The sequence below is a fragment of the Mauremys reevesii genome, linkage group 13, assembly GCF_016161935.1.
Source record: "Mauremys reevesii isolate NIE-2019 linkage group 13, ASM1616193v1, whole genome shotgun sequence".
Classification (NCBI taxonomy): domain Eukaryota; kingdom Metazoa; phylum Chordata; order Testudines; family Geoemydidae; genus Mauremys; species Mauremys reevesii.
The window spans coordinates 47,204,433-47,231,530 of NC_052635.1; the positions used below are offsets into that span (position 1 = coordinate 47,204,433).

A 27,098-nucleotide genomic window follows, 5' to 3' on the forward strand; every position below is an offset into this window, starting at 1 on the left:
AGTGGCCAAGAAGAACTAAGGGGGACTTTCTGTGTGATATTATGATGCACTCAACAGCCAAGGAAGAGAAATTTGAAGGAGTGGCAGGACAGCGAGAAGAGGGACCAAAAGGAGAACGCAGCAAGCCAGAATGAAGCCACAGAGCAGCTCTTAAAGGTTATGGAGTGCCAAGCAGACACACTCCAGGCAATACTAGCTCTGCAAACCGAGCAGGCAGTGATGTGGCATTCTCCATGGGTTTACATTGCCATCCTGTATGTATGCTTAAATAAAGAGACATTGCAGCATTCTTGTATGGAAAACGTCTGTTTCTGTAGTACTGCAATTAAACATTCATTGTACAAAGGCGTGGTTGTACTGAATGACTAATGTTGCTGAGAATCCTTTTTTATGGAGGTGTTTAATGTAACAAGATGGTAGCAAAACTCCAAGTTGCTTCTGAAGACCACACTAACGTGTAGAAGGTTTCTGTTTATTAGACTAAGGACCACAACTTGAAAAATGTGTTTGCCAGCAATGAATGGGAACATCTCCCTACCAAGTCTGGTTGGTGGGGTAGGCGGGTGCACAGCAAAGCTATCACTTTTTGCAGAACTTAAACTTTCCATTTGAAATAAGCTTCTAACCATTATGGCTGCAAAACTTTCAGTGTGACCTGATGCCATGTTTTTTATTTGACTCTCTAAACAACTACAGTTCTAAAGCTGCTTGCTCTTGGTTTTGCCCAGCAGCAGCAGTAGATTTAAATTAACAAGACTATAGTGTTTCACAATTCCACAGAGGACATTGGTGAAACTGTCCATTCCTCCCGAACTAACTGGGAGAGGGAATAGAGTGGCAGAGACCTATTTTCATCTTTAAGGAGGCTATGCAGATGAAAGAGGACAGAGCTGCTCCTCTCTTCCAGTTGGAGGACTCGGTGTGGCATCTTAAAAACTAAGCTTTAGACACCTACTAGCATTGATCCAACAAATGGAGCACCCTCTGCAGGAGCTAGGGTCAACACTGGTAGAATACTCAGCATCTTCTGTGGATGGCACAGTGGCTGGGCTTGTCCGCACAGTGTTAACCATTCAGCAATGTTCAGGGGCAATTCCGATATTCAGGGGTGTGGCATGATTCTTTCATGTGAATCTAAAGCTTTCTAATAAGAGAGTAAGAAACTTTAGATAAACTACTGTTATCATTTGAAAAGTAGATACAGATGCTCTGTGCAGTTGCAATAATACCTAGTGCTTCTGAGCCCAAGTAGGAGTCTTGTCTGATGCATTCTGTCCTCCATCTCTAGAGATGCTTGATACTGGTGACTTTCAGGGTCTAACATTTCCACCATTTTGTGGAGCAGTAACAAGTCCTATTGTGATTTAGAGTAAATAACCTAAATTTAAAACTTTTTTTCCCCAGTGATTAATCTGAAACTGATTTGTGGTTGTACATGTGACAGACTTCTGGGGACAAGACTGCGCTGAAAATGTCTCATCCACAGTCTTCCTATTCCTATGATGCAGAAACTACCTACATCAACTTCAGGACTCTGAACGATGATGACATGCAGAGTGTAGATTCATGGTTTGGTAAGTATCTTAGCGTTTGGGAGACTATGGTGTCTCCTTTCTGCTGAAGTGAGGCTTTGGGAAAGGAAAATGTCCCTGCTCTGGGAAACTGTCTTATGTTAAGCTTGACTTCTATAGCAAGTAGGTTATGTTGAATTATGCAGTAAATGACATGTCTAAAACCCAAGTACAGTAAAATGCTATCCCTGGTCAGAACTAGTGAGTTGATGACAGGCTTAACTAACATCATAATTACTTGTATACCATGTGGTATTGTTACAAATGCTTACTATAGAATGTGTTGACAGTGTTTACTCTTTCACAGATCTGAAAGCCAGTTCAGAGAATGTCCTTCCTGCAGAGAATGTGGCAACTGTTTTGCAGCACAAGCCTGCCTCTTCAAAGGCTAATCTTCCTCAAGCTATTGTTTCACCAATGGTGAAATCCAGTAAGTTGGCACAATTCTGAAAAAATTAACCTCCATCCACTAGAAGTTGAGAGGCATTGGTGCTAAGTGGCATAATGGCTTAGTCCAGCATGGTTCTGTGAGCTTGTTACGGTCGTCTTGGAAAGATATGACAGACATATCTTAGTACCCTTGCAGACTTGCTAGTTCACAAGCAAAGTTTAGAAATGCACTCTGGAGACATATGACATTTTTTCCTGCCTTCTTAAGTTTGTCTTCTGACCAGACTTTGTATTTGGTCATGCCTCTCTACTGTCCAGTTTAGAGAGGTCTCTCAAACTCTTTTGCTTCTGGGGTTCAGTGTTTAACTTTTTCCTTTTGTTTACACAGTCGTCACTTGGGCTCTAATACTAGAGATGGTGTCAACTCTAAACCTGGTGAACTTAAAGAATCTTACATCTGCCCAAGACACCATACCCATCTGTCACCTTATAAACACACTTTCTAAGATTAATGTTACTCCCCTGCTGATCAGGAAATGCCACCAGTAGACCCACCTCCATCTCTGTATCCAGTTCCAAGATCTCTACATTTCCTCTTTAAGAGTTACCTGCCTGAGCCACTTGCAGCACATTTTATTGGGACCACCATGCTCTTTTGACCAAGACAAGCATGGAGTATCCTGATTTCAGAACTCTTTATCCTGGTATGCTTTTCTCAGAGAGAGAACTATGTGAAAATCCCACTCAACAGCAGAATTCTTTGTAAAACAAGACTTATTAAAATGTAGAGGGAAGGATATGAAACAATAAGTTCTTATCATAACTAGACTTACAGTTGGCAAAAGTTAAACTAGATAAAGCATTTTTGTCTTAAGTTGCAGAAAAGAGAACTAAAAACTTACATATTTCAGAGAGCAAACTCACAGGTCTGATTTTTTTCATTAGAATCCCTGCGTCCTATTTTTTCCTAGGGCACGGGAGGTGTCTCTACATTTCCCTATGGTCTGCTACAAGATCTAGAAACATAAGCCCTTGGCTTTCTAAACCATCTCCATAGTTGCATACTAACATCTCCTGAGGCTCAGTCTATAAAAATGTGTGTGGGTGGGGGAAGAGGCAGCCTTTCAGCCTGTTCTGTACAGGACCTTCTTAGTCTACTACCATTTAGCAAGCTTTTATATGCTATTTTCTACTACCCTCTTTAGGCTATATCTACATTACCACTTATGTCGATATAACTTTTGTCACTTGGGTGTGAATAAGCCACCTCTGAGTGATGTAAATTACACTGACCTAAGCGCTGGTGTGAGCAGCACTGTGTGAGCAGGAGAGCTCCTCCTGCTAATATAGCTCCTGCTGGTCGTTGGGGGTGGATTAATTAAGTCGACAGGAGAGCTCTCCCGTCAGCTTACAGCAGCTACATTAGAGAGCTTATAGTGGTGCAGGTGCAGCTGTGCCACTGTCTAGTGTAGCCATAGCCTTAACCTGTTCAAAAGCAGAGACGAACTTCCCTGTTTCACCCAATTAGGTGCAAACCATGAGATGGAGGAGAGAGAAATGGCGCAGGCAATGTTGAGACCACAGAATGTTGTTGGTTCTCTAGCAGCCTGGAGAGTCCCCTCAAATGATGCTTCACCTCCTGCTCCTTCAGGAGCTTCTCGAAGGTAAGAATGCTTGTCAGCTTAACCAAGTTCTATGTGAGGCCTAGTGGTGATCCTCATCAGCAGCATGCCCAAGCTGTGTCCTGGGCTAGGTGAGCAATGATTGCATAGCAGTCTCAACTCTTCATGAATGGTTCCATATAGATAGAACTGGAGACTGATATTGGCTTAACCCACCACATACAGCACCGTGTGAGCTTGTCTGTGCTGTTCTGTCAATGTGACTATTTCCTAACCCGGGCCCTATCTGTAGGGATAAGAAGGTAGTTCAGTTTCATACCTGTTGGATGAGATAGCCAGTTGTGCTGGTGATTTCCAGGATGTGTAGGTATCTGGAACTGGACTGAGGCTCTAAGAGTCCCTTTGCTGTTGGTGATACTCAGAAGTTTCTACTGAGTGAGGCTGAGTTCAGACTTGCAACCTAGATGCACAAGGGGGCTTTGTTACCATAGTACAAATAACAGAAATGATTTAGGTTTTCAATAAGCAATGTAACGATTAGCTGCTGTTAGTCTCCTCTGAAGCGTGTCTGGATTTCAGTGACTCTTTCCAGCAGATATTGAAATACACTATGTGGAACTGACTGTCTTTCCCAAAGACCACATGGGAGACTTGACATTGTTCTTTCCTGCAGGAGGGTATCCAGAAGACTGTCAGCACAACAGAAGAATGCCCAGCAACGCAAACGTCAGGCCAAAGTCAAAGCAGAGAGATGCACTGTCACCTCCATCAAAAAGGAAGATGTTCCACCCACCAAGAAACAGAAAATGTACATCACCAGAGTCCTGCTTGGGGCTGGGTGGTGGGAGTGCTGCTTTTTATCTCTCAAATTACTTGGAGACCATTCTTCTCATAAGGCTTCAGCCTAGATGAGGTGGACTTGTAGGCTTAGGTAGAGGTGATGGTGGCCTGGTTCATGATAGTAATTCCGTAACAAATGAATCCATTGATTTGTTTGTGTTTTATTTCCCCTCTCTTCTCCCCCCCACCTCAAATTTAAGGATGAATTCTGGGTGGGAGGGGGAGAGATAGCGAGTGATACAGCTTTGTGAGTTTCTTAATCCCTAACACTCTGGGCCCACTGCTTCTGTGAACTGTCTTTAAGCTTGATTCATGCTACTAGTGAGGATGGAGTCGAACAATTCTAGACTATGAGAAGATAATATTTCTCAAATTCAATTTAAATATGACTCTACTATATGCTAGGAAACTTTGGATCAAGAAAACAATACACTAGTGCAGTTGTCACAGGATGGGATGTATGACTCAGCAGTTACTCTCTCCACCTACCAGAGGACAGTACATACATCAAAGCCCATTCTGGAAGGAGAAGCTACATTCTGAAACTTCAGTAATTAGTCTTCCCTTTTGCAGCTTTAACAGAGTACCAGGGAAAACTAGACCACCAGTGCCATGCTATATGGCCAGGTAAGGCTCTTCCTTGGGTTATCTTCAGATGACTGGTGAATTCACTAGGTGTTTGGGATGTCCAGGGCATGTTAGTGAGAGCTAGAACCAGTGTTGCACTGAAAACACTGGCATCCAGGGAATGGCTTGCTCAGTTTTGTGTTGATCTTTATCTATTTTGTCACTGTAGCTCTAGCAGTAGAGAGAGAATGACTGAAGTATCGATGAACACAGATCGCTCCCAGAGCACTGAACTCTCCCCAGCCAGACCCAAGGGCAAGCTGACTATGCCTACCACGCCAACAATGCTGAAGTATGTAGCTTTCCTGTGAATGGGAACAATCTCTTTTGTGCTAGTAGCTGTAATTTTAAAATATGACCGTTTAAGGAAAGCTTGTGGTCTCAAGTCTTACTATTATATGGTGGGTGGGAGAGACAGTGTGCCCGCAAGTGTTCTGAGCATGCATGCAGTAATCCTCAAGTACAAATGAGGAGGTAGCCTTTAGGTGCCCAACTAGCTGTATGTGTACTCCTCGAGATACAAAATCAAAGACTGTAGTTAGCCAACTGTTGAACAGTGTCTCTGGAACTTGAGTTAGACTTCTGCACTGAAGTCACAACTCTGCTCTGCAGATTTTCACTTGATGTGTCTATGAGGTGGGAATGCAATATCAGATAGAAATGGGAAGTTATTCTTGTTGAGATCATAGAGGTTTGGCATGGGGGTAGTATCTCCTCAGGCTGTTGAAGAGGAGCAGGTAAACCTGTAAACTTGTGGAAGTTGTTCACTCCTGTGACTAGGGTCCTAGTGGGGGCCAGCTGTAGTCATTCAATTAGGGTGAACTGCAAAGAATGGAGCAGACAATCCCCCAAAAGCTGGTGGATATTCCAATAATTAGATTTTCCAATACAGCATAAAACAGCTTCTTTATTCCCTTACTGGTTACTCAGACATCCAAACAACGCAGTTCCCTTAAGGGATCCAGCCTCAGGCCTTCATCCAGGCATCTAAGTCAAATATGATGATTTCTGAAAATCTTATTTCATCATATAAAAGAAAAGGTTCTACCAGTCCCAAAGGATTGGACACATTACCTCCCTGGTTATTGAATATTCCAGATCTTACCCAAAACACGCTTCAGCTAGTTCTTATTAACTAAACTAAAATTTATTAAAAAACAAAAGGGAGAGTATAGTTAAAAAATCAATATACATACGGACATGAGTTCAATTCTTAAGATTCAGATTCATAGCAGAGATGGTGAGCTTTGTAGCTGCAAAGAGCTCTTTTAGAAATAGTTCATAGGTTATAGTCCGATATCCAAATATCATATTCAGGGCGTACCAGCATAATTGGGACCTGTTTTGCGACTCAGACTTCCCCGATGAAGCCCAAGCAGATCTGAGATGATAGAATCAGGACCCAAGGATCTTTTATACAATTTAACGTCCTTTTTTGACAAGTTTGGTATTTCCTTGGGGAACAAAAGGTAATTAGGATGACTTTGAAGGAGGTCCATCACTAGTACTTAGCTATACAAATTAACATTAGGCCATTTGCTTGTTCCTCCAAAATTCAGAGTACACTTCAAAGAGAGATGAATACAGAGATGTCTCTGTTTACAATTCATTTAAATGCTAGGATGTTCTTTTGATCTCTGAAGTATCAGAATATAGCATAGACAGGGACTGTTTGTTATATCATTCACCCTACTCATACATATGTGAATACACAAACATTATCCCTCCACATGTTTTTTGAGGGTTATTTATTTTGCAGGATGTTTAACCCTTTCTGGCCATGCATCACAACTCCTCTCTCTCTACCTTTCTGACATACTTAACTCTTTCAGGAGGAAGTATCTTTCTGGCAAGCTAAAGAGCACAGAGGAGCAGGAGCTGGAAAAGATGAAGCAATTGCAGCAGGAGACAATGGATCTGCGCAAAAAGAATGAAGAGTCCCTGATAGCTGCTATTGCTGGCTCAGGTAGGCTCTAGCTAAACACGGAGGCTTAGCATCCCATGCCCTCCTAGTGCCCTGTGTGGGTGTGACTATGGATAGTGCCTTCTGGAGAGAAATGTCAACATATGGCCATTTCTAAGAACATGGAATGCAGTCTGAGCCCCCTTAGCTGTTTGCTTCTCACTCTAGATAAAATGCCCTGATCCTGACATGGGCATCTGATATATCCTGATTTCACTAACCCATCCACAGATTATCTTGCGTCTTGTATGAATTCTAGTCTGGAGGGTTTGGGTTGATGCATGTCATGGTTCCAGGGACAGAGCAACACTTCCACTTCTCAGAGTAGAATCCCATGATTCACCCCAGTTTTAGACTGGTTCCTTGGCAGGCAGCAGGTCCCAACAGGGTTTAGCACCTGCCAGATGCTTCCCTTTGGGCATGTCCTCAGTATGAAAATGCAGTGAATGTAGACAGCTTCTCCGAAACAGAAGGGTAAAAATAACAAAAGGTCTACATACATATCTTCTTACTTATGCTTATCACTTCCCTGAAGACTTGGGGCTTGTGTGTGTAACCCTTCTGCCCTTCTTAGTTGGCAGCAACAAGGGCTGGGTTCAGTATCTAGGGGTTCCATTTCAATAACACAATGCAAAACCGGCTCAAGCCCCCACCCAGTGACCTGGGACAATTACATACCACCCCCCGGGTGCCTCTAAGAGGCAGTACTTCCCCTCTCGCAAGCACCAAGTCTGAGTGTAGCAAAATCCTTTTAATAAAGGAGGGAAAGAATGCGGCATTATGTTGGGGAAACACCACAAACAGAATTCATAACACAAACCATGAGCAAAAGACCCACCCCCAAGTAAGTTTGGCAGTGTCCTTTTCGCCTCAGGGTCTTGAGTCCAGCAACCCAAAAAATCACCCAAAAGTCTCTGTCCCTGGTCAGTGCAGCCCCAGAGTTCAAAAGTTTATCTGCAGAGTTTTACTTCCCAGCCTGGGTGGAAATGGGGGGAGGGGGGCACGTGGGGGTGTTAAGGGGCACCTTATGTGGTCCGAGGCCAACTGCCCTGCCTCTCTGTGGGGTTCTGCTGCAGCCTTCACCGCGAGGAGGAGGAGGTACACTTGATATGGGCTGCTTTTGAGGACCTGAAACACCATCAGGTACAAATACCTGTCCCCAGCCTCTCTCAATTCACTGGGTTTTGGAACACATGTCCCTTGTCTAGCGAGTGCTACTTAGTTGATGTCGAGCCTCTCTGTCATAAAACAGTTCCTCTGTCCTTGATTCACATAATCAGGGTAACAACACTTTATTCTTCCTGCCCCAATAACAGAGAAACTGGGGGTCCCACTGCAGCCAAAATGACCATTTGGGCAGCTGTGGGCTCATGCGAGGCGGGGTGGGTGTGCCTATGCAAACAAGATCAGCCCCTGAAGTTCTTTTCCACAACTCACCACAGTTCACCACCAGATATCAGGGTAGAGCTCATCCTGACTCTGCTTACATCTACATAGGGATACTTAAGAAAATTAATCCAAATTAACTAACCCATTTTAAATTTATGCCTTTAAATGGCATTAAAATCCTGTGTGAATGCTCTTGTTCAGAGTTAAGGTGTCTATCTGTAGAAAAACTGTTAGATAGTCCTGACTTAACCCTGGTATCCCTGCTTTCTTCTTCGAGTGCTTATTCATGTCAATTCCAATCAGGTGACTCAAGGCCTCTGGTCTCAGGCAGAACTTGCTCTCCACATCAATGTCAGAGAACAGAGAGCGGTATGCCTCGCGTGCCAGACTTTCCGAGGGGGAGGCTATTTCCTATATGCTTTTCCGCCTATACCGCTCATACACAAAGTGCTCCTCAAGATACAGAGGGAAACAAGCTTCGGTGATATTGATAGCTCCAGCCTGGCCTCACCATCACTGGTACACAGCACTCCCTGTCAAGTGCCATAGTTCATCTTTAGTTAGTTGGGGTTTTTACCACCCCCCCGACTCCCTGGAGCCATGGTATGCTGCAGTCCCCAGGGTTTAAAACCTGTGAGGTCTGCATTTAAGTGCATGCCAAAGAGTGACCCTCATGCCTTTAGTTTAAGGTGCCTAGGGGGAGGTCACCAAAAGGACCGTTGTAAGATTTGCCACGAGTTCCATCCCAGAACTATTAAAGAAAGGGAACGGCGGCTCAAAATTCTCCTTATGGAGGCAGCTCTCTGATCCCATTTGGACCTGGGGTCAGAGGACCTCTCACCCAGCATGTAATCGTAGATGAAGAGCACCCCAGCACCATCATCCCAGGAACCGGTGCCAAGAAAGGACTCTTCCTGAGATGCTCAGCACTGGCATGGCTCTTTTTGCAGCCAGCTGGCAGGCAGACACCAATCTCAGTTGCCAGTGCCTCAGAAGAAAAAGAAGCCAGAGAGCACCATCAGCACCACCCTGGCCCCAGGTGCAATCAAGAGGGAAGCCAGCGATGATGTTCCAGCGTTCTCCTTCTCCACGGCACCCTCTGGCACTTGCTCCTCCGGGGAGAGAGCCCAGTCGGTCCCTGAGCTCCCAACAATTGGTTCCCCAAAGTACATCTTCTCCATGGTCTTCCTTTTCTGAGACCTCGGAGTCAGATTCCTACTGCTCTGACAAGAGCAGGAGGTCCCGGTTGCGGTGGGACAGATGGGTTTATCTGGCACGATTGCCACCGCAGTGGTAGAACTTATCACAGTGGCCCGTCTGGACTCCCTGGGCCTTCCACCAGAGCCAGGGAAGGAACCAGGGGTCCCACTCGGTGATGTCAGTAGTTTCGGCTACCTTTATTCCACATCCGGTCAATCGACCAGCCACCACCTGCGTCAACGCTATCGACACTGGCTTAGACTTTGGCTCCTGCACTGACAGCGGCACTAATACAGTCATCCACAGTCCAAGCGCTGAGGGGCATGACGCTGTCCAGGTCGGCACCTACCTGGGACCCCTTGGGCGCTGATAGCAGGGAGCCTCCTCCTCGTCGACGCCAGACGAAGCCCTGGCGGGCACTGCCATAGCACCAGCACTTGAAGACAATAGGGTATTGCGTCAGGTGGCCCAGGGTCTGGCCATCAAGGCAGAGGAGATAGTAGAGTATTCTAATCCCATGGTGGATATCCTCGCACCCTCTGGACCTTCCCATATTGCCCTGCCGCTCATAAAAAAAAACAAAAAAAAAACATTGCAGACAGCACCAAGACTCTGTGGCAGACCCCAGCCTCGTTGTTGCACTTGGCCGTGGGTGGCAAATGGCGATACTTTGTGCCCTCTAAGGACTAATAACACCTATATTCCCACTCACAACCTGATTCCCTTGTTGTGGACGCTGCCAATCAGTGCAAGGGGCAAGGCTTCCAAGGGCCCTCTCCCAAAAACAGGGAGACTAAAAAAATTCTACCTTTTCGAGAGAGAGGTCTATTATATGGGTGGATTGCAACTCCATATTTCCAACCAACAGGGCATTGTTAGCTGGTATTCTTCTAATACCTGTGTGGCAATGGCAAAAGTTATGGAGCTGCTCCCCCTTGACTCCTGTGCCGAGTTTTCGGCCTTGGTTGAAGAGGGCAAGCTAATCTCACAAGCTTCCCTCCAGGCTGTGCTGGACGGTGCTGATGCTGCCATGAGTCATGGCTACAGGGGTGGCCATGAGAAGGGGCTCCTGGATCCCGTACGAGGTCCAGCAGACCATACAGGACCTCTCCTTTGAGGGTGTGACTGTTTGCCAAGAAGACAGATAAAAGGCTACATAGCCTGAAAGATTTCTAGAACCACCCTCAAATCTTTGGGCCTACACGCTCCCTCCACTCAGCAGAAGCACTTCAGGCCACAACCTCCTCCGAGGTTCTACCAACAGAATTGTCAGGATGGTTCCTGGAGAAGGAATAGGAGCAGCAGGAAAAGGCCGCACCCATCCTCAAACCAGGGCTCTGGCCAACCCAAGCCTCCTTCTGGCCAGAGACAAGCCTTTTGAAGGGGCGGTTGAGGACAGCTCACCAGAGCAAGAACTGGATCCACCCCACCTTATCTTTTTGTCCCGACTATCCCCTTTCTACCATGCATGGCCCTGTATCACTTTGGACCGGTGGGTGCTCCGCACAGTAGAGAGGGGATACTCCATCCAATGCAATTTCACAAACCCGTTTTTAAAATTCACACCTTTAATTAATTTGGATTAATTTTCCTGAGTGTCTGTCTGTAGACAAACTGTTAGATGGTCCTGACTTAACCCTGGTATCCCTGCTTTCGGAGGACTCTTGGCTTGTCTGCACTGTACCACAATTCAGCGGTGTGAGTAGCCGCATGCACCAGAGTACTGCACTGTAAGTCCCTGTGCGGGGGCTCTACACAAACTAAAAACATAGAGGACCAAAAAAGTGCTACTGTGGCTAAACAAAGTAAAAGAAACAGAGGCAAAAAGGTATCCATTAAAAAGTGGAAGTTAAACCCTATTGAGAAAACTAGAAAGGAGCATAAATTCTGGCAGATGAAATATAAAAATATAATTAGGCCAAAAAAGAATTTGGAGAACAGCTAGCCAAAGACTCAAAAAGTAATAGCAAAAAGGTTAAGTACATCAGAAGCAGGAAGCCTTTTAAACAACTAGTGGGGCCACTGGACAATCGAGATGCTAAAGGAGCACTCAAGGAAGATAAGTCCATTGTGGAGAAACTAAATTAATTATTTGCATCAATCTTCAGAGCTGAGGATGTGAGGGAGATTCCCAAACCTGAGCCATTCTTTTTAGGTGACAAGTCTGAGGAACTGTCCCAGATTGAGATGTCATTAGAGGAGGTTTTGGAACAAATTGGTGAATTAAACAGTAATAAATCACCAGGACCAGATGGTAGGTTCTGTAGGTTCTGAAGGAGCTCAGATATGACATTGCAGCACTACTAATTGTGGTATGTAACCTATCATTTAAATCTGCTTATGTACGAGATGACTGGAGGATAGCTAATGTGACACCCATTTTTTAAAAAGGCTCTAGGTGCAGTCCTGGCAATTATAGGCCAGTGAGCCTAACTTTAGTACCAGACAAACTGGTTGAAACTGCTGCTATTGGAGGAGGGGGCAGCGCATGGCGCCACCCACCAACAGTCCAGGCAGGCCCATGGCCCTGCTGCTGCTCCAGTAGGGAGATGGCCAGGTGCTGCCCCCCGCCCCTGCCGCTTCAGGACCAGCTGCCTGGGGCTGCCAGAGCAGTGGCCAGGGCAGCTTTCCCCGGGGCATCCCCAGCTGCTGGGGTGGTCCTGGGTTCAGCCTCACCAGTGCAGCAAACATCAGAGGTCACAGAAAGTCATGGACACTGCGACCTCCGTGAATGATTCGCAGCCTTAACTATGACTCCCTGTGTGGATACTCTGATTTCTGGAATAAGGGTTTTGTTCTGTATTAGTGTAATCCACTTTGGAAGTGGATTGGGTTGATCCAGGATAAGAGTACTCACACAGGGAGTTAGTGAGGAATAGCTACTCTGCTTTAAATTCACACCCTACCTTAATCTGCATTAATTTCAGTGTAGGCCTTAGTCTCCAGACTCTCTTCTTCCCCATAGTTTCAGGACTGAGGCTTTTAACCATTTCCAAGTTCTTTAGTATTAAGTGTTGGGGATGGGCTGGCTACAACCATCATCTGATTTCTTGCACATGTAACTCTATTTCAGTCTGAGTCAGATCTCTGCATCATGTAGCAGACAGCATGACTATAATTGAATAGACAGAGGTAGACATATCCACAAAAAACAGATTTTCCACATTCTTAACAGCATATTTCTGGAACCATATCAAATGGCATGTCCAAAGTATATTGGGCCACAAAGCTTAATTATCTTGTGAAATATAAAGGGCTGAGGATGAGTTTGCAGGCCTGATGTAATGCACATAGCTGCATAGAGAACACAGGTTTTGGATAAGCATAAACTGTTCCTCTTCGGTATCAGCCTTATGGGGTTTTCTCCTTTTTAGGACAACCTGTGAAGAAAACAACTGTCCAGGTAACAAAGCCAGTTGACTTCCATTTCTGCACAGATGAGAGGATTAAACAACACACAGAAAGCCAACCTGGGAATGAATACAAGAAGCTGGATTTCATAGCAGCCCTGAGAAAGCACCCTGCATCTCCGGTGAGAGGATAGGGCAGCAAGGGTGCTACCTGATCGTTCTAAATCTATTGGTGGCTCTTCCTGTTCTACTGTTTGCTAATGTGGGATTTTCTGGTAGTAATTAACTGGGTGTGAATGTAAGAGGTCATGTGGGATGTGACCGACTAATAGAGGTGCTGTGGTCTTACTGAGCATCGCCATGCTGGCTGTCAGTATCTCTGCAGAGTTTCCAGTCTGGCCCATCCCAGAGCTTGTCATATGTCCAGTCAGATGACAAGTGGTGTAAGTGGAATCTGGAATCCCCTCTACTACTCCAACAAGTTGAGTTCACATGAGGCTCCAAAAAGAGGATCCTCTGAAAATAGAGGAGTATGCCTTCCCCAGTACTCCTGCGCTTCAGATCTCTGAGATGGGAGCTAAGTATTCTTTCCTTACAGGTGATTCCTTATCAGCAAGGCTATTACAAGTCCTCAGCCCCAGTAACATACCAAGGATTCTATTTCCAAGCTGGAGTCTGCTTATTTAGCTACATCTGAGTATCAGTGTAGTAGGGTCTCCCTCAGCAGTGCTGAGCATGCACATCTGTTCAAATCAGTGGGAGCTGTGCTCTCATCTCTGCATGGATTCTCTTCTTGCTGTTAAAGTAGTTTTGGGAGAAGAGAACTTCGGGGGTCCATTTAATATAAGCTGAAGATATGACTATAGTATCTGAGGTGGCGGACTAGAACACAAGGAGGAGATTAGAATGCTTTAATCAGTTGGCATAGAGGATTAAATGAACGATTGTACAGTGCCTCCCTCCTGTTCTGTCACATGCTAAGCATTGACACTTTCCCTTACTAGCGGGGAGATGTAGGAATGACGCTTTGATGGGGTTCCTTGTTTAGATTGCTATAATGACCAGCAACTTCTCTTTCCAGGCACGAGTGGTGAAGGGGCCCACCGTCCCCAAGCCTTTCAATCTCTCCTGTGGCAACAAAAGGAAGTTTGAAGAAACTACATCAGAGTATGTCCCCCTTGCTCAGCAGATTGAAAACTTCCAGAAACGTACTCCCTCTCGTTACCATTTGAGGAGCAGGAGGACCGATGAAAGTAAGCCTTAGCTAAGTGGGCTAACTGGTAATTTGTGCACCAAGGTAAAAGGGGAGCAGGAAGCAGTAACTTGTTAAAGTTCTGCCTAGTTTGTGTGAGTGTCTCTGAGCCTGGCCATCTGCTCTAATTAAAATTCTGTTTCAGCTCAGGCTATTAATTACTAGTTTTTGTGATTTGGATTTGTAGGTCCCATTCCAGTAAAGCCACTGAAGGCCAGGCTTACGCAGCCCAAAACTCCCCTGCTTCAAACAAAACAGCGCTTCAGACCTGTAACTTGCAAGAGTGCAGCTGAGTTGGAGGCCGAGGAAATAGAGAAGCTCCGACAGTAAGTAGAAGCATTGTTTGGACACTGAAATATCCTAGCGTCCACAGAGCAACCTTCAACCAACTCATAAGTCTCCAGGTGCTAAACTACTGCTTCTGAGGAACAGTCTTGTATAAAGCTATAAACAATAGTGTAAATGGGCTTAATGGATCTAGATTTAAAGCAAAAGGATATAGGATTGATAATTTAATGTAGATTTGGAAAATGATCCAGTTCATAAAAGGAAAGGACTCTAACTCTTGGCTAAGAGTTGTAGTTAGTAACACTCCCCTAATAAGCAAGTACAATCACCACGTGCAGTATAAACTCTCCTACAACCAGACTCGTTGTTTTTTTCTAGTTGAGTTCTAAAATAAAAACACGTAGTCACGTAATCCAATGGGTAAGGTTGCGCCTAGGGAACTCCATGTTCAAAATGTGGTGAGTGGCTTAGTTGATCCTTGCTGACTCCTAGTAAGGAAGTGGAGCTATGCTTAAGGTGAAGTATGCACGGCTCAACTGGTCACTGTTGCTGATTTCTGCTGTTGTGACAAGGGAAAAACTACTTATGACTGTTCTCTGCCTTGTTCTGTGTGTAGATGATTGTCCCCTCATTCTTCATACAGATACAAATTCAAAGCTCAGGAGCTTAATCCAAGGATCATAGAGGGTGGGCCAATCCTGCCCAAGAAACCCCCTGTGAAAGAGCCCACACAGCCTATTGGATTTGACTTGGAAATTGAAAAAAGGATTCAGGAGCGAGAGAGCAAGAAGCAGCAGGAGGAGGAGCATTATGAATTCCATTCCAGGCCATGTCCAGCTAAAATCTTGGAGGATGTTGTGGTAAGAACTCTTGCAACACAAGCTCTGCTCAAGAAACGAGAACATCTGAAGCAGCAGTAAGCTTCCATTTCAGAGCATGCTTCCCTATTTCTTTATGATACTGTACTGCAGTTTGTGTCTACCAAAGAGCTCTGAATATCACTTCACATCAGGGAAGAGCTAGAGGGGTTAATTTATGCCAGGGTGCTCCTGTAAAGTATTGCCTAGTCAGGGCTAAATTCTCACTTTACTATCTCCTCCTGACAGGGTGTTCCAGAAAAGAAGCCCCTTCCTGTTACAGTTCCTAAATCCCCAGCTTTTGCACTGAAGAACAGAATCCGAATGACTGATAGAGAGGAAGAAAAGGTGACTAATTTGGGATGGTTTCTGGTCTCCGTAGCATGTGGCAGCTGGGACCCTACCCTTCCCATAGCCAACCAGCAGCGACTTCACAAGCAGTAATGGGTCTTCTGGTTAAGCACTTCTTGCCTTCAAACTTGGGAAAAATGACTCAGTGGAGAGACCTCCAGTTAGCCCTCTTTCCAACGGCCATTACCTCCCAAAGGGAATCACTTTTATCTGTCCTTCAGAGAAATCAAATCCTCTTAAGAAAATACATTTATCTGAGTAGACCTTTTATTTTAAGCGACATTGTTTGGGCTCCTGCGGTACTGAAAGTATGCCCTTTGCTGCTGTCACTAACTTTGTCTTCCCGGGGAAAACTACGTGGCTTATAGCCTCCTTGAGGAGTGAGGGCTCTGGCCCTGATGCTAATCTGCTGGGGAGGGAAGTGGATGTTCAGGATTTGTATTATTCACTATAGTTATTCTAGGTGCAAGGGGAGCTTCTTCATAAGCAGGATGAAGGCCTTTCTGGCTCAAACACCATGGTCCATCTGGGGAGACCCAGGGCCCTTGAGGGTGGGTGGAGAAACTACAATCCAACCTTTGTGAGTAGTAGAACAAGCAAGATTTTGCATTGTTCAGTTTATTCCCCAAGAAGCCTCAAGACTGATACCTGCGTTGTTATTCCTGTGGCAGTCTGTTACACTGCACTGTGCCTCTTAGTAGGAGAGGACAATGTGCCAGTCTTAAGCCCTTCATTTTTAGCAACACTAGGAATCTCCCATCACCAAAAGTCCTAAACCTGTCATCGAAGAACAACACTGGTCAGGGGATCAGTGTGTCTCTTGTGTTTCTCAGCCTGTCTCCTTAATGCTGATGTTTCTTTAGGGAGAGGAGGTGGACCCAGTGATCAAAGCTAACCCCATGCCACACTATGGAGTGCCCTTCAAACCTAAAGCCCTCGAGCAGAGACATGTGGAAGTGTGCCCCTTCTCTTTTGACTCTCGTGACAGAGAGAGGTGGATGCAAAAGGAGAAAAAAATAGAAGAGCTGCAGAAAGAGGAGGTGCGTGCTGGGCAATGTCTTGGATTACTGTTTCCAAAAAAAAAATCCCATCTTTGCTACTGGCAGAAATGCTTGTGGGGTTTCATGTTCAAGCAGAACTGCTCATGTAGACTGACCAGATGTACAGCTTTCTGCAAACCTATTTTGCGAGATCTCAAGAGTGCTACAAAATCATTGGGGGAGGGGGTTCAGTTCCCCCGATAAGAGTAAATGGATCTCTAGGGAATATCTTCACCTGGGAAGATATTCCAACTGTCCAGCTCACTGTCCTTAAATCCCTGGAGGAAAATAATGGAATTCCTGTTTTTCTTTTCCTCTGTTCTTGTTGGCCCAATATTCAGAGGAAGCGTGGGAACTCCCATTCTGGATCGATGCATTGGGCTGTGTGGTCTAGGGGCCAGTAACAGATGCTTCTGAGGAAGGTGCAAGAAATCCTTCAAAAGGCAGTTACGGAAAGGCAGGCTGCAAAGCAAGCTTCTTCCTAACCCCCATTAGTCTGACTTATTTCCTGAAGCAGAAAGACCTTTTCCCTTCTTAAACCATTGGTTATCTTTTTAATCACTAATGCATTGCTGGATAATCTTACCCATGTAAATGTTCATTCCTCTTGAGTCAGCTAAATTCCTTAGGGTTTTCAAAAGTATCTAAGGGACTTAGGAGCCCAAATCCCATTGGAAATTCAATAGGAGTTGGACACTTAACTCCCTTAGTTTCCTTTGAAAACCCTGCCCTTGGCATCTCTTGTACCAGTAAGCGCCAGAGGATGGGGGAGTATAGTGTTTCCCTTAATCAGTTTCAAATTTGCCACCTGAAAAGTAAGGGTGATCTTAATCCAAGCAGCACATCTCTTACCATTATTTAGGTTTGAATTTATTTCTTGTAGGTACCAAAGTTCAAAGCACTACCCCTGCCTCAGTTTGACCACATCAACTTGCCACAAAAAAAAGTGAAGAACACAACTCAACCAGAGCCCTTCCATCTGCAGACAGATGAACGGGGAGCTACCAAGTTGCAGAATTGGCAGCAACAGGTAGGACTAATGGGACAGCAATTCTGTGGCACTTTGGACCACAGCAACTCTTCAAAGCTGGGCCTGAAGAGTCTGGCTTCTATATCAAGTATCAATTAAGCAGAAATGGGACTTGATGGCATCTAAAACCAGTTCATTCGTCACAGCGGTATATTGGCAATGGTTCACGCAGCGGATTATCCTGCCTTGGGTTCAAGTCTCATCAGACCTTTGGTATTGTGAAAAGCACCCCTGAACAGCTGTTACCTGCTATTTCCCAGGGCAGCTGTGCACAGCTGGAGCTCTCCTGTAGTCTGATGTTGGAATTCCAAGTGCTGCAATAAAACTGACCATTGGCTTTTGAAGCTGCTCTCCAGGCAGCTCACTGCACAAATACCAAGCAGACAAGTGCTGCTTGGCTACGTTTCTTTTGGGTTTAAATTCTCTCCATTTTCACTTATGGAATTTTCTGAAGTCTAAACTTTTGTTCTCTGAAGCAGAGAGTGGGGTGCATTTCAGTTACTCCGCTCCTGACAGGACCCTTCTTCCCCTGCAGATCAAAGAAGACCTGAAACGGCAGAAAGAGGCAGCATGTTTCAAAGCTAATCCAAACACCATTGTGCACCAGGAGCCTTTTGTGCCAAAGAAGGATAGCAAGCCAATATCAGGTGGAGTTACATGCACTCACTGCACTGGCTTGCTGGCAGTCCAGGGCTGACGGATAAGTGCTGTTGAACTGCACTGGGAAAATCTGCTGATACCTTTTTAGTATCCACATAGCTAGTGGTGCTTGTGCAATACTTAATCAACAAATTCTCTAACAGCCTGAGTGCCAAGGGGGGGCTCCTCTTCACTGCTCCATCTTCTGTTCTAACATGGCAGCTGCTTTAACAGCTTTGCAGTTGGCAGATAATGGTTACTAGCTTGGGATAAGGTACAGCACATGCAAGGAGCTCCCTGCAGAGACAGCTGACACTTCTGTAGCAGCTGCCAGTCTTTCCCTCCCTTCCCCTTTATGAAGAGGGGCAGAGCTTGGTTTGTGGGAACTGGGAGCTTTTGTCTGTTCTCTATCTTACAACAACCTTCTCCTTAAAAGCCTGTCTGTAAAGAACTCTTCCAAGAAGTGCCCCAGACCAGGGGTTCCCAAACTGGTGTGTGCATACCCCAGGGGGTATGCGAGACCTCTCTGGGGGGTACGCGGGAGAAATTGTGTAAGGCTGGATTTTATTTATTTACTGCATTTTCTTATTAGGCAACTCAGCCAAAGTTTTAAATCTCTATGGGAATTTGTTATATAAAATACAGTAGTTAATTTACTTCAAGATGTGCCAATGAAAACAGACGCTGACACACAGAGCCGTCACCTCCAATCACCATAAAGTGCGCTTCAGTTGTATACATTGCAATATAACTGTATGTGCACGTAACAGTGAAATATGGACAGGTGGCTAAAGACAGGTGTGTTAAGCAGAACACATACAGTATCAGTGATGAGAAAGGTACGGGTACATGGGCAGCTGGTAGCTCTAGAAGGAGGTACACAATAAGAAAAGTTTGGGAACCTCTGCCCTAGACTGACCAGTGCCTACATTTATTGGCCCATTATTGGAGAACTGACACTGTATCAAAGCAGCCCAGATGCATAAAGCTCTTCCTTCTCCCAAAATCCTAACAGCCTCCACTAATACACTTGAAGCATGGACCTCTAGAGGAGGAGACTTCTGTCTAACCCTAACATAGCTATGCTCTGCGTGACTGTTGTGCCAATGTTGTTCCCTCTTTCTAAACTTAGAGAACCTTTCTGGTTCCGTAGTTGCTGAAAGCTTTGAGCTGGCGACAGAAAAGAGAGCAAAAGAGCGTCAAGAGTTCGAAAAGCGACTAGCTGAGTTGGAAACTGAAAAAGAGAAGCTTCAAGAAGAGGCAAGACAGCAGGAGGCTGAGCGGGAGAAAGAAGAACTCTCCAGGCTGAGACAGGAACTGGTAAACGAGCAGGCTGTTCCTGGTCAGGGGCTGGAACACAGACTGACTGGGCTTATTAACTTGTCTGTCTTGGACGTGCGGCAGCCAAATGCAGTCCTGAGTCTAGTGCTGTAGTGATCTGCCAAGGCCCCTGTCTCCTAAACTGGTCTAAAAACCAGTCCCTCTGGGGGTATTATTGATACTTGTGCCAGATTGCTTTCTTAACCTGGCACATCAGTACTTCAGGGCCTCAGGGTACATGTACACAGCTTGAACTGAACAGTAAAAACACCAAAGCAGGCTCCTACAAATGCACATCAGGTTGCTTAAGGCAGGGGGTCTCAATCTTTTTCTTTGAGGCCCCCCCAACATTCTATAAAAACTCCACAGCCCACCTGTGCCACTGCATATAAAAGCCAGGGCTGGTGTTATGGCGTAGCAAACAGGGCAACTGCCTGGGGCCACAGGGCCCCCCACAAAGCTACATTGTTCAGGCTTCAGCCTCAGCCCCAGGTGGCAGGGTTCAGGGACCCAGGCTTCAGCCCCATGCAGTGGGGCTTCAGCTTTCTGCCCTGGGCCCCACTGAGTCTAATGCTGGCCCGGCTTGGAGGCCCCTCAGGGGGCCCCGGACCTCTGGTTGAGAACTCCTGCTTAGGGTGTAGTACCCGGGCCACTGGAAACAGTCATTACTCTTCAGTGCCTAAACACAGCTCCCTGACTGCATCCTCCTGGTGGCTGCTGATCTGTACTATGGTAAATTGGGATGAGGGTAACTGACCCTTAGCTGTCCTTTTTGTTTTTGTAGGTACACAAAGCAAACCCAGTTCGCAAGTACCGCAGTCTGGAGGTGAAGCCAAGTGACCAGCCTCTGACCGTGCCAAAGTCTCCGAACTTTTCCGACCGATTTCGGTGTTGATCTGCACCAATGTGTAGGAGCCCTTCTTTCCCAGCCTCTTGGGTGTAGAGAAAACACTTGCATCTAACTTGGGACTCCTCTTAAATGGATGCCTGCCTCCATTATTTTATTTGATACTGAATAGCTTTAACACTTTCACAGAGGCAAGTGGCTGAAATGTGCTGTGCCTGGATGGAGATCACCAGTCATGTGGCTTCACCCAACATGTAGAAATGTTCATCTTAAAGACTGAGCCAGGTTTTAATAGTGTACACGAATTAACTACTTTGCATACTTTAATAAAGTAAAAGGTGTTCTGCCGGGCTCAATTCCCTTTTTGTGGAAGGGTTCGGATGTGTCTTGGATTCAGTTGGTGCACACCAATCAGGTGTTGGCCACCTCTTCAAGCTGCCGCCTTGTTTTCCAGAATCTAAGATTGTTTTTTAAAACAAATCTCCAGCTGTGACCCTCAATCTGAACAGTGTCATTCAGTAATACCTTGGTCTGCAGATTCTGAAACCATAGCTGAGGTATGAACTGCCCCATTCGTTTCAGTGGGTGCTCAGTCAGATGCCGACGGACAAGACTCTCTTAATAGTCAACACTGATCAGTAAAACAGTTAGCAAAGTAATAACCATATGATATTCCCACTTATCCACACAATCTACTATGAGAGACTGCCTGCTGTAGCCCTGCGAGTGGGCTTGGGAGTATTTCAGAGCGCTGTGTATGATTATGGCCACCTCTCTTCCCCCCCCAATTTGACTTCTGCTTCAGCTGCCTTCTCAAGGATGTAAGGGCTTCAGGTCACTGGGCCCTGGCCCTCTCCACTTGTAGGAGATGCATTTATTTCTGTGGGCTGAGTCTCCTAGGTGGGCTGTTGGCTGTGATAAGGCTGTAATGTTGTGGGGCTGAGCCATGCAAACTTTTGCAGCAAGAGCAAACTCTCTAACCTTATCTTGAGGTAGTGGCAAGAAGGAAACAACCATTTCCAATGATTCCATCAGTGCAGAATTCTCCGTCCTGGGTCTTAGCTCTCTAGCAGGAGACTGACTGAAGTCTCCTAGCTCTGGGAGTGGGAGTTAGCTCTTGGTAGGGGCGGGGCAGCTCACCCAGTAGGGCCGTGGTAGTGGGACAAAACATGAGCCAGGCCCCATACTGTCTCCCTACTCCAGCAAAGCATAAATGCTGCCCTCCAAACATACTAGACAGTTCCTTCCACTTAGTGGAAGGCAAAGTTCTCAGAGAAGCCAGTTCCATCAACAGAAAATAAATGCATTAAAAACGAAAAGGCACAAGAGACTGAAAATTGATCTTTTTCTGAGAGGCTAATCTCAGGAGGTGGCTAAAGGAAGGGGATCCCTGCAGGATGACTTCAGAGCCAAATCCCAAGGTAAGTAACTCTCCCTTCTCTGGAGATACCAGCTATACGGAATTCTCACTCCTGGAAAGCAAGAAGCTCAAGGGATGTCAAAAGAGCACAGCTTCAGCGTGTAGCAATAAGCAGCCAACAATGTGTATGGGGAAGGTTTTGTCCTCTGTCTACGTGTAAAATCACTAACACAATAACGGGACCTTTTCAGAGGAGCCTAACTCCTTTAGAATTTCAGCAGGTTTTGGGTGATCTTCAAAGGAGCAAAAGATGCTCTGGACAAATCCCCAACAGACATCTCCCTGTGCAAGGGGAGAATAAATAGAGGGCTGGAATACCAGAGTCGTGGCAGTGTCACGCTCGGCAGTAAAGGCCAGAGTGAAGCCTGCACGACAGCATCTTCAGAGATGTAGAATTAAAAGGTAGGTATCTTCCTTCTGGTTTGCAGCCTCTTAACCTTGCTATTACTTTTACTTCAGTGACAGACCAAGTCCATATTGTGACTGAGGAGCTGGGAACTACTTAGTTTTAAAACTTGGTAGGAACCTCTCCTTCCTGTTGCTAAAAGAGCTAGACTGTCTGCTGGCAGATAATTGGGCTGGTTCGTGTCTGTTTGCTTCCCTCCAGCCTTTCCTAATGCTGTGCATATTGACTAGCTAATGCTGTGGCACTAACTTGGGCTGAAGTCAGACATGAGTTACTCTGTGGGAGAAGTCTTGGTACCTCTCCTGCTGGCAGTCAGTTTAAATCTTGGCTATTGAATGTTCAGAGCATTTAGAATACATTTCCTCATACTTCCATCTTCCTAATAACTTCAGATCAACACTGGGTAGGGCCTAGTAGCATTGCGCAACTCTGGGTGATCATTTCTACAATATCTGGATTTTTTCCTTCTTTCCCCATTCCCTTAATGGTATGTCACAATATGTTCATAGCTTGGCTGGGGAAATCCTTAGTGCTGATAGAAGCAGTTAAGAAGCTGTTGACTACATAGCTGGGTTTTTCTCAGCCAAGTCAGGCAGGCTATCTTAAGCTTCAGTGCAGCGGCTAGGATTCAGGTAGGGACGCTGTTCTCATTCTGAATTGACACCATCTGCCTCGCAGCCTGCTGCGACACTCAATTTAGACCAGGTATAAAGTTTCCTGGGGAACAGACAAGGTCTGGCTGTGTGGAGTTTCTCAAGCCTATGAAAAGAGCATAAAGGTTAAAGTGTGTGGTGCTTAGAGCTGTGACGCTTGTGTAGCTAGGGAACTGGCGTGCTTGATGCCTTGCCAAGTATCCCAGGACACTCTGTTTTCCAACCAGAGCCAATGTGGATGCTGGCTCAAGTTCCTAAGTGGAAAAACACTTGGCATTTTCTTGTCCGTTTCCTGCTCTCAAGAGCAACCTGGAGCACTGTAATTAAAAAGTCATTTTGGGGTGTGGCTTTTCGTTCTTAAACTTGGCCTCTGAGTGACAACTGGCCCAAGTGCCTGAGGAATGTGTGTCTAGAACAGAATCCAGCAAGCATTCCCCTTTGTAGGTATTGCTGCACTCGCTAATGAGCGCTGGGGTAGGGAGAGTAAAAACACCCCGCCCCCAACTTTGCCTTACTCCCTCTCCTCCCACTCCAGTAACTACATTATATAAAGAAGTCTAAGCAGGGAGGGGGTGTTCCTCTAACTGTGCCAAAAGCCTGGGCCATCCTAAAGATAGCCCCTTTCACTTCTTATCCATGGAAACCATCTACAGACCCATGCTACCCATTGGTACTTTCTAGCACAGTTCAAAGGCTCCATCCTGTAACGCTAATCCTGCCTGCCTGCACATCTTTGACTGGTACTGAAAGATGAACATTACAACTGCATTGCTTGTTGCCTGTACTCCTGGCTCTCATGATGTTTGTTTTCCCGGAGCCTCGTTAGACAATCTCACAACTCTGGCACTGGCTGTTAAATAGACAAGCTCAAAATGGAGAGGAAGAGTTGAATGGAATAGCCTTGGAGTGGGGTGTGCTAGGCCGTGAAAAGCAAAGTGCCTCACTCTTCCAGTGGGGCTTTGGTGCAGGGGCAGAGCAGACAACTGGGAAAAGATGCAGCAATACGTGGCTGGCATGAGTCTTGAGAGGTGGCTTCTAGGTATCTTGGCTGCTGCCCTAAGGAAAGGAGAGAATTTCTAGCTGCATATTGGTAAGAGGCTATAGTTGGCTTAGATGTCCCCTATAACCATCCAGTCCCCTGGACAAGTTTTCCTGCTTGCTTGCCCAAAGTCAATAACGTAGTGCCTCTCTGCTTGCCTAGGGTGTGTACTCTGAGCTATGAGTTAACTGGTCTTCTGGTCAATTGACAGCATCGCTATCATTCCTAGTCTCATACAAACTTAACTCTGTAGTCCATGTGTGCAATGGAATCCATTGATGAAAGCTTAGCTTCTGCCTCATGTATAATTGAGTTACCACCTTGAGTAACCTTCTACAAGTGGCAAGAGCTGTCCATTCAGGAGCTTTAAACCAAGCTGCTACACAGGAACAGAGCTGACTGTCTCCTATAACTTCTGTTCTCTTCTGCAATACCCTTGCTTCTGCAATAAAGGATTTAGGTCCAGATCCTCAAATCGAGATAGCTAATTTCCACTTATTTCAGAATAAGTTAGGAGCATAAATACCTTTAAGGATGTGTGCCATAGTCCTTAACCATTCTAGGAGAACCCGGTGCACTCTGCCTGCTTGGAAATGCAGCCAGTGATGCTGAAACAATAATGAAGATGTGAACTAACTGCACAAACTACTGTGTCGTGTTAGCTTTTAAGCCTAATGATGCATCAACTTGGAACCACTATTATTGTTGTTCCAATCACTTTGGCAGAGACGTTCACCGAGTCTCCTTATCCACCCACCATTGATGTCAAAGCTGAGTCATTGCCTCCTTCCTTACCATTGCAGGATTGTACTTGCAGGCAATTCTCCAGATTCATTTTTAAAATGACCTCACCGATCGAGTGACCACTACCTCAGTTGATGAGTCTGTCTCTCCCTCCCCACCAGCAAATGTTTTCTCATTCCCATCTTCTGCTGTTAGCCCAAACTTTCCACCCCCTTCTACATGTGCTGCTGGGCTGCAAGTGAGTTACCAAGGGAGGGGCCAGAGAACCAGCAATCAGGTTAGGAAGCTGAGTCCAGCTGGGAACTAACAGCATGACTGAGGACATAAGATTACTTCCACCTCCCCTTCCACTGAAAGGAATCAGTGCATCACAATAGTGGCCAATACAGGAACATGCTGGTACAGAACAGTTCATAGTCTTCGGTTCCTATGATGCCGTGTGCTCATGCGAGTTGGCCAGCCATTTTTGGAAAATACGTCTTTTGCTTTCTTCCTGCCAGAGCTGTTCCAAGTACTATCGCTGGACTGTTGCCTTGAGGCAGTCAAGGACCACCATGGATTTAAGTGGCTTTAGTGGTCAAGTGCAGTGTGTATGTTTGGTGTGATTGTAACTGCATCTCTCAGATATGGACCAGCCCTGCCTGTCACCTGGATACCGAAATGTGCTCTTGGTGTCTGCCTGCGCTGGGCGGTTCCTTTTAAAACCTGATATTTTATTCACTGACAGGTTACAGAGATGATAAATTGCTGTCAAAGATGTTCTGTTCCCAGCAGCTCTCATGATGGGCCTTACTGAAAACCCAGTTGTTATGGGGCCATGTCCCATGCTGGCTGGGAGCAGAAGCCTAAGGACAGCAACAGGAACGGGGAATTAGGATTGAGAGAACAAAGTGAGGGATTGTGGCATATTTCTTGACTTGCCTTAAGATTCGTAGATGCACAGGGCATCAAACTAACATGGTGTGAACTGAAGCTGACTTACCTATTTTGGTGCCAGTCTGGATAAATGCCATTAGTTTAGAATAAAACCCATCAAAATGGTTTGACTTCAGCAAAGTCACTTGAGTCACATTTGGTCTGAAATACGTGTCCCAGCCCAGACTTGGCCAAGGCCTAACTGACCTGGTTTAACTAAACTGGGGCAGGTCTGGGCTACAGCCTTCGGGCTTGATCCTGCAATCACTCGCCTGGTCCCATTTGAAGGGAAGAGTCCTCCTGAGCTGAGTACGCCTCACTTATCAGACGAAGCTGTGCAGAATCTGCTACCAGCGACCCCAACCCTGGCTCCCTTCCATCCCAGCTTTCTGAATTGAGCAGGGCTGACTTCCCTTGCCCAGTGGCCCAACAAACTACCTCTGCTCTCTGGCTAGAAGCAGGGCAACTGCAGCAGCCTGTTGGATACTTAGCCAAACCCAGGCAGGCTTTCCTTGCACAATCCTCCTGAGACTTTGCACTCTGCTGCAATTCCCGCTCCCTTCCCCGCCTCAAAATCCTAACATTGAGGCAGAGCAGAGGCCCCCAGATCTACTGGATCCCTAACCTAAAGGGAAAGGATGGCGCACAAGTGGAGCAGGAAGAATGTAAACTGCCCTCCATAAACAATGCTCTTGTCGTTCAGTACAGTCTGACCTGAATCCTGGCTCATCTGTTAGTTAAAACTGACTCCCAGCACAAGAATATGGGGACCTGCTGCCTACTTAGAAGGCCGCAGCATCGTCACTTGGGCTCCGCATTGTGGGCTTTGGGAATGCGAGGGCGCAGGGAGCCGGGCACTGAACGCGAGCCCTGTCTCCTGGCAGCGGAAGCCATGAAGCTCTTTGCTGGGTTGAGCCCCCTATAGCATTGGGGAGAGAGGCTCTTGGCGCTGTGCGGAGGGCTGGCTGCAAACCCTGCCTCTCCCATATTAAGCACTGGGGCATGGGCTAGTTGTGTTGTAACCGAAAAGGTCATTCTTTAAGTTCCACTGCCTCCATTTTTCCAGTGCAGCTGATCAGGGAAGAGGGCAAGCCAGGGCAACCCCTCTCCTAACCAGTTCCTTTTAAAGACCCTGCTTGGCGTCACCACCTCCCAGGGCTGGGGATGTTTCCAGGCCCATTCTGGCAGTTGAGCTTCATGCCAGGATCAGGAGTGACTGTGCAAATGAGTGTCTTCCTCAGCAGGCTTTAACCGCTTGCCTGCTGGAGGCTGAGGGGCTGAAGCGGCCCAGGCTGCTGGAGCTGTTATGATGCTTCATTCAGCCCTGGGTGCTATTTGTACGCCG

At 46.1% G+C, this 27,098-nt stretch overlaps 1 protein-coding gene across 6 annotated transcripts in view; it reads left to right on the forward strand.

Annotated features, from left to right (window-relative positions):
• TPX2 (TPX2 microtubule nucleation factor) overlaps window positions 1-20,927 on the forward strand; it is a 28,152-nt gene extending 7,225 nt beyond the window's left edge. For 2 of the 6 annotated variants that reach the window (XM_039498536.1, XM_039498535.1), the window contains exons 2-18: window positions 1,405-1,574; window positions 1,879-2,001; window positions 3,490-3,625; window positions 4,257-4,391; window positions 4,997-5,050; window positions 5,220-5,342; window positions 6,883-7,016; window positions 12,977-13,134; window positions 14,034-14,205; window positions 14,392-14,530; window positions 15,136-15,352; window positions 15,599-15,697; window positions 16,564-16,740; window positions 17,624-17,770; window positions 18,306-18,417; window positions 19,542-19,729; window positions 20,514-20,927. In XM_039498536.1, the coding sequence (XP_039354470.1) occupies window positions 1,472-1,574; window positions 1,879-2,001; window positions 3,490-3,625; window positions 4,257-4,391; window positions 4,997-5,050; window positions 5,220-5,342; window positions 6,883-7,016; window positions 12,977-13,134; window positions 14,034-14,205; window positions 14,392-14,530; window positions 15,136-15,352; window positions 15,599-15,697; window positions 16,564-16,740; window positions 17,624-17,770; window positions 18,306-18,417; window positions 19,542-19,729; window positions 20,514-20,624 (2,328 nt within the window). In that variant the 5' untranslated portion in view covers window positions 1,405-1,471 and the 3' untranslated portion in view covers window positions 20,625-20,927. The remainder of the gene's footprint in view (window positions 1-1,404; window positions 1,575-1,878; window positions 2,002-3,489; window positions 3,626-4,256; window positions 4,392-4,996; window positions 5,051-5,219; window positions 5,343-6,882; window positions 7,017-12,976; window positions 13,135-14,033; window positions 14,206-14,391; window positions 14,531-15,135; window positions 15,353-15,598; window positions 15,698-16,563; window positions 16,741-17,623; window positions 17,771-18,305; window positions 18,418-19,541; window positions 19,730-20,513) is intronic. The other 4 variants (XM_039498538.1, XM_039498537.1, XM_039498541.1 and 1 more) reach the window with 4 other exon arrangements.
• The last annotated feature ends 6,171 nt before the right edge of the window (window positions 20,928-27,098 follow it).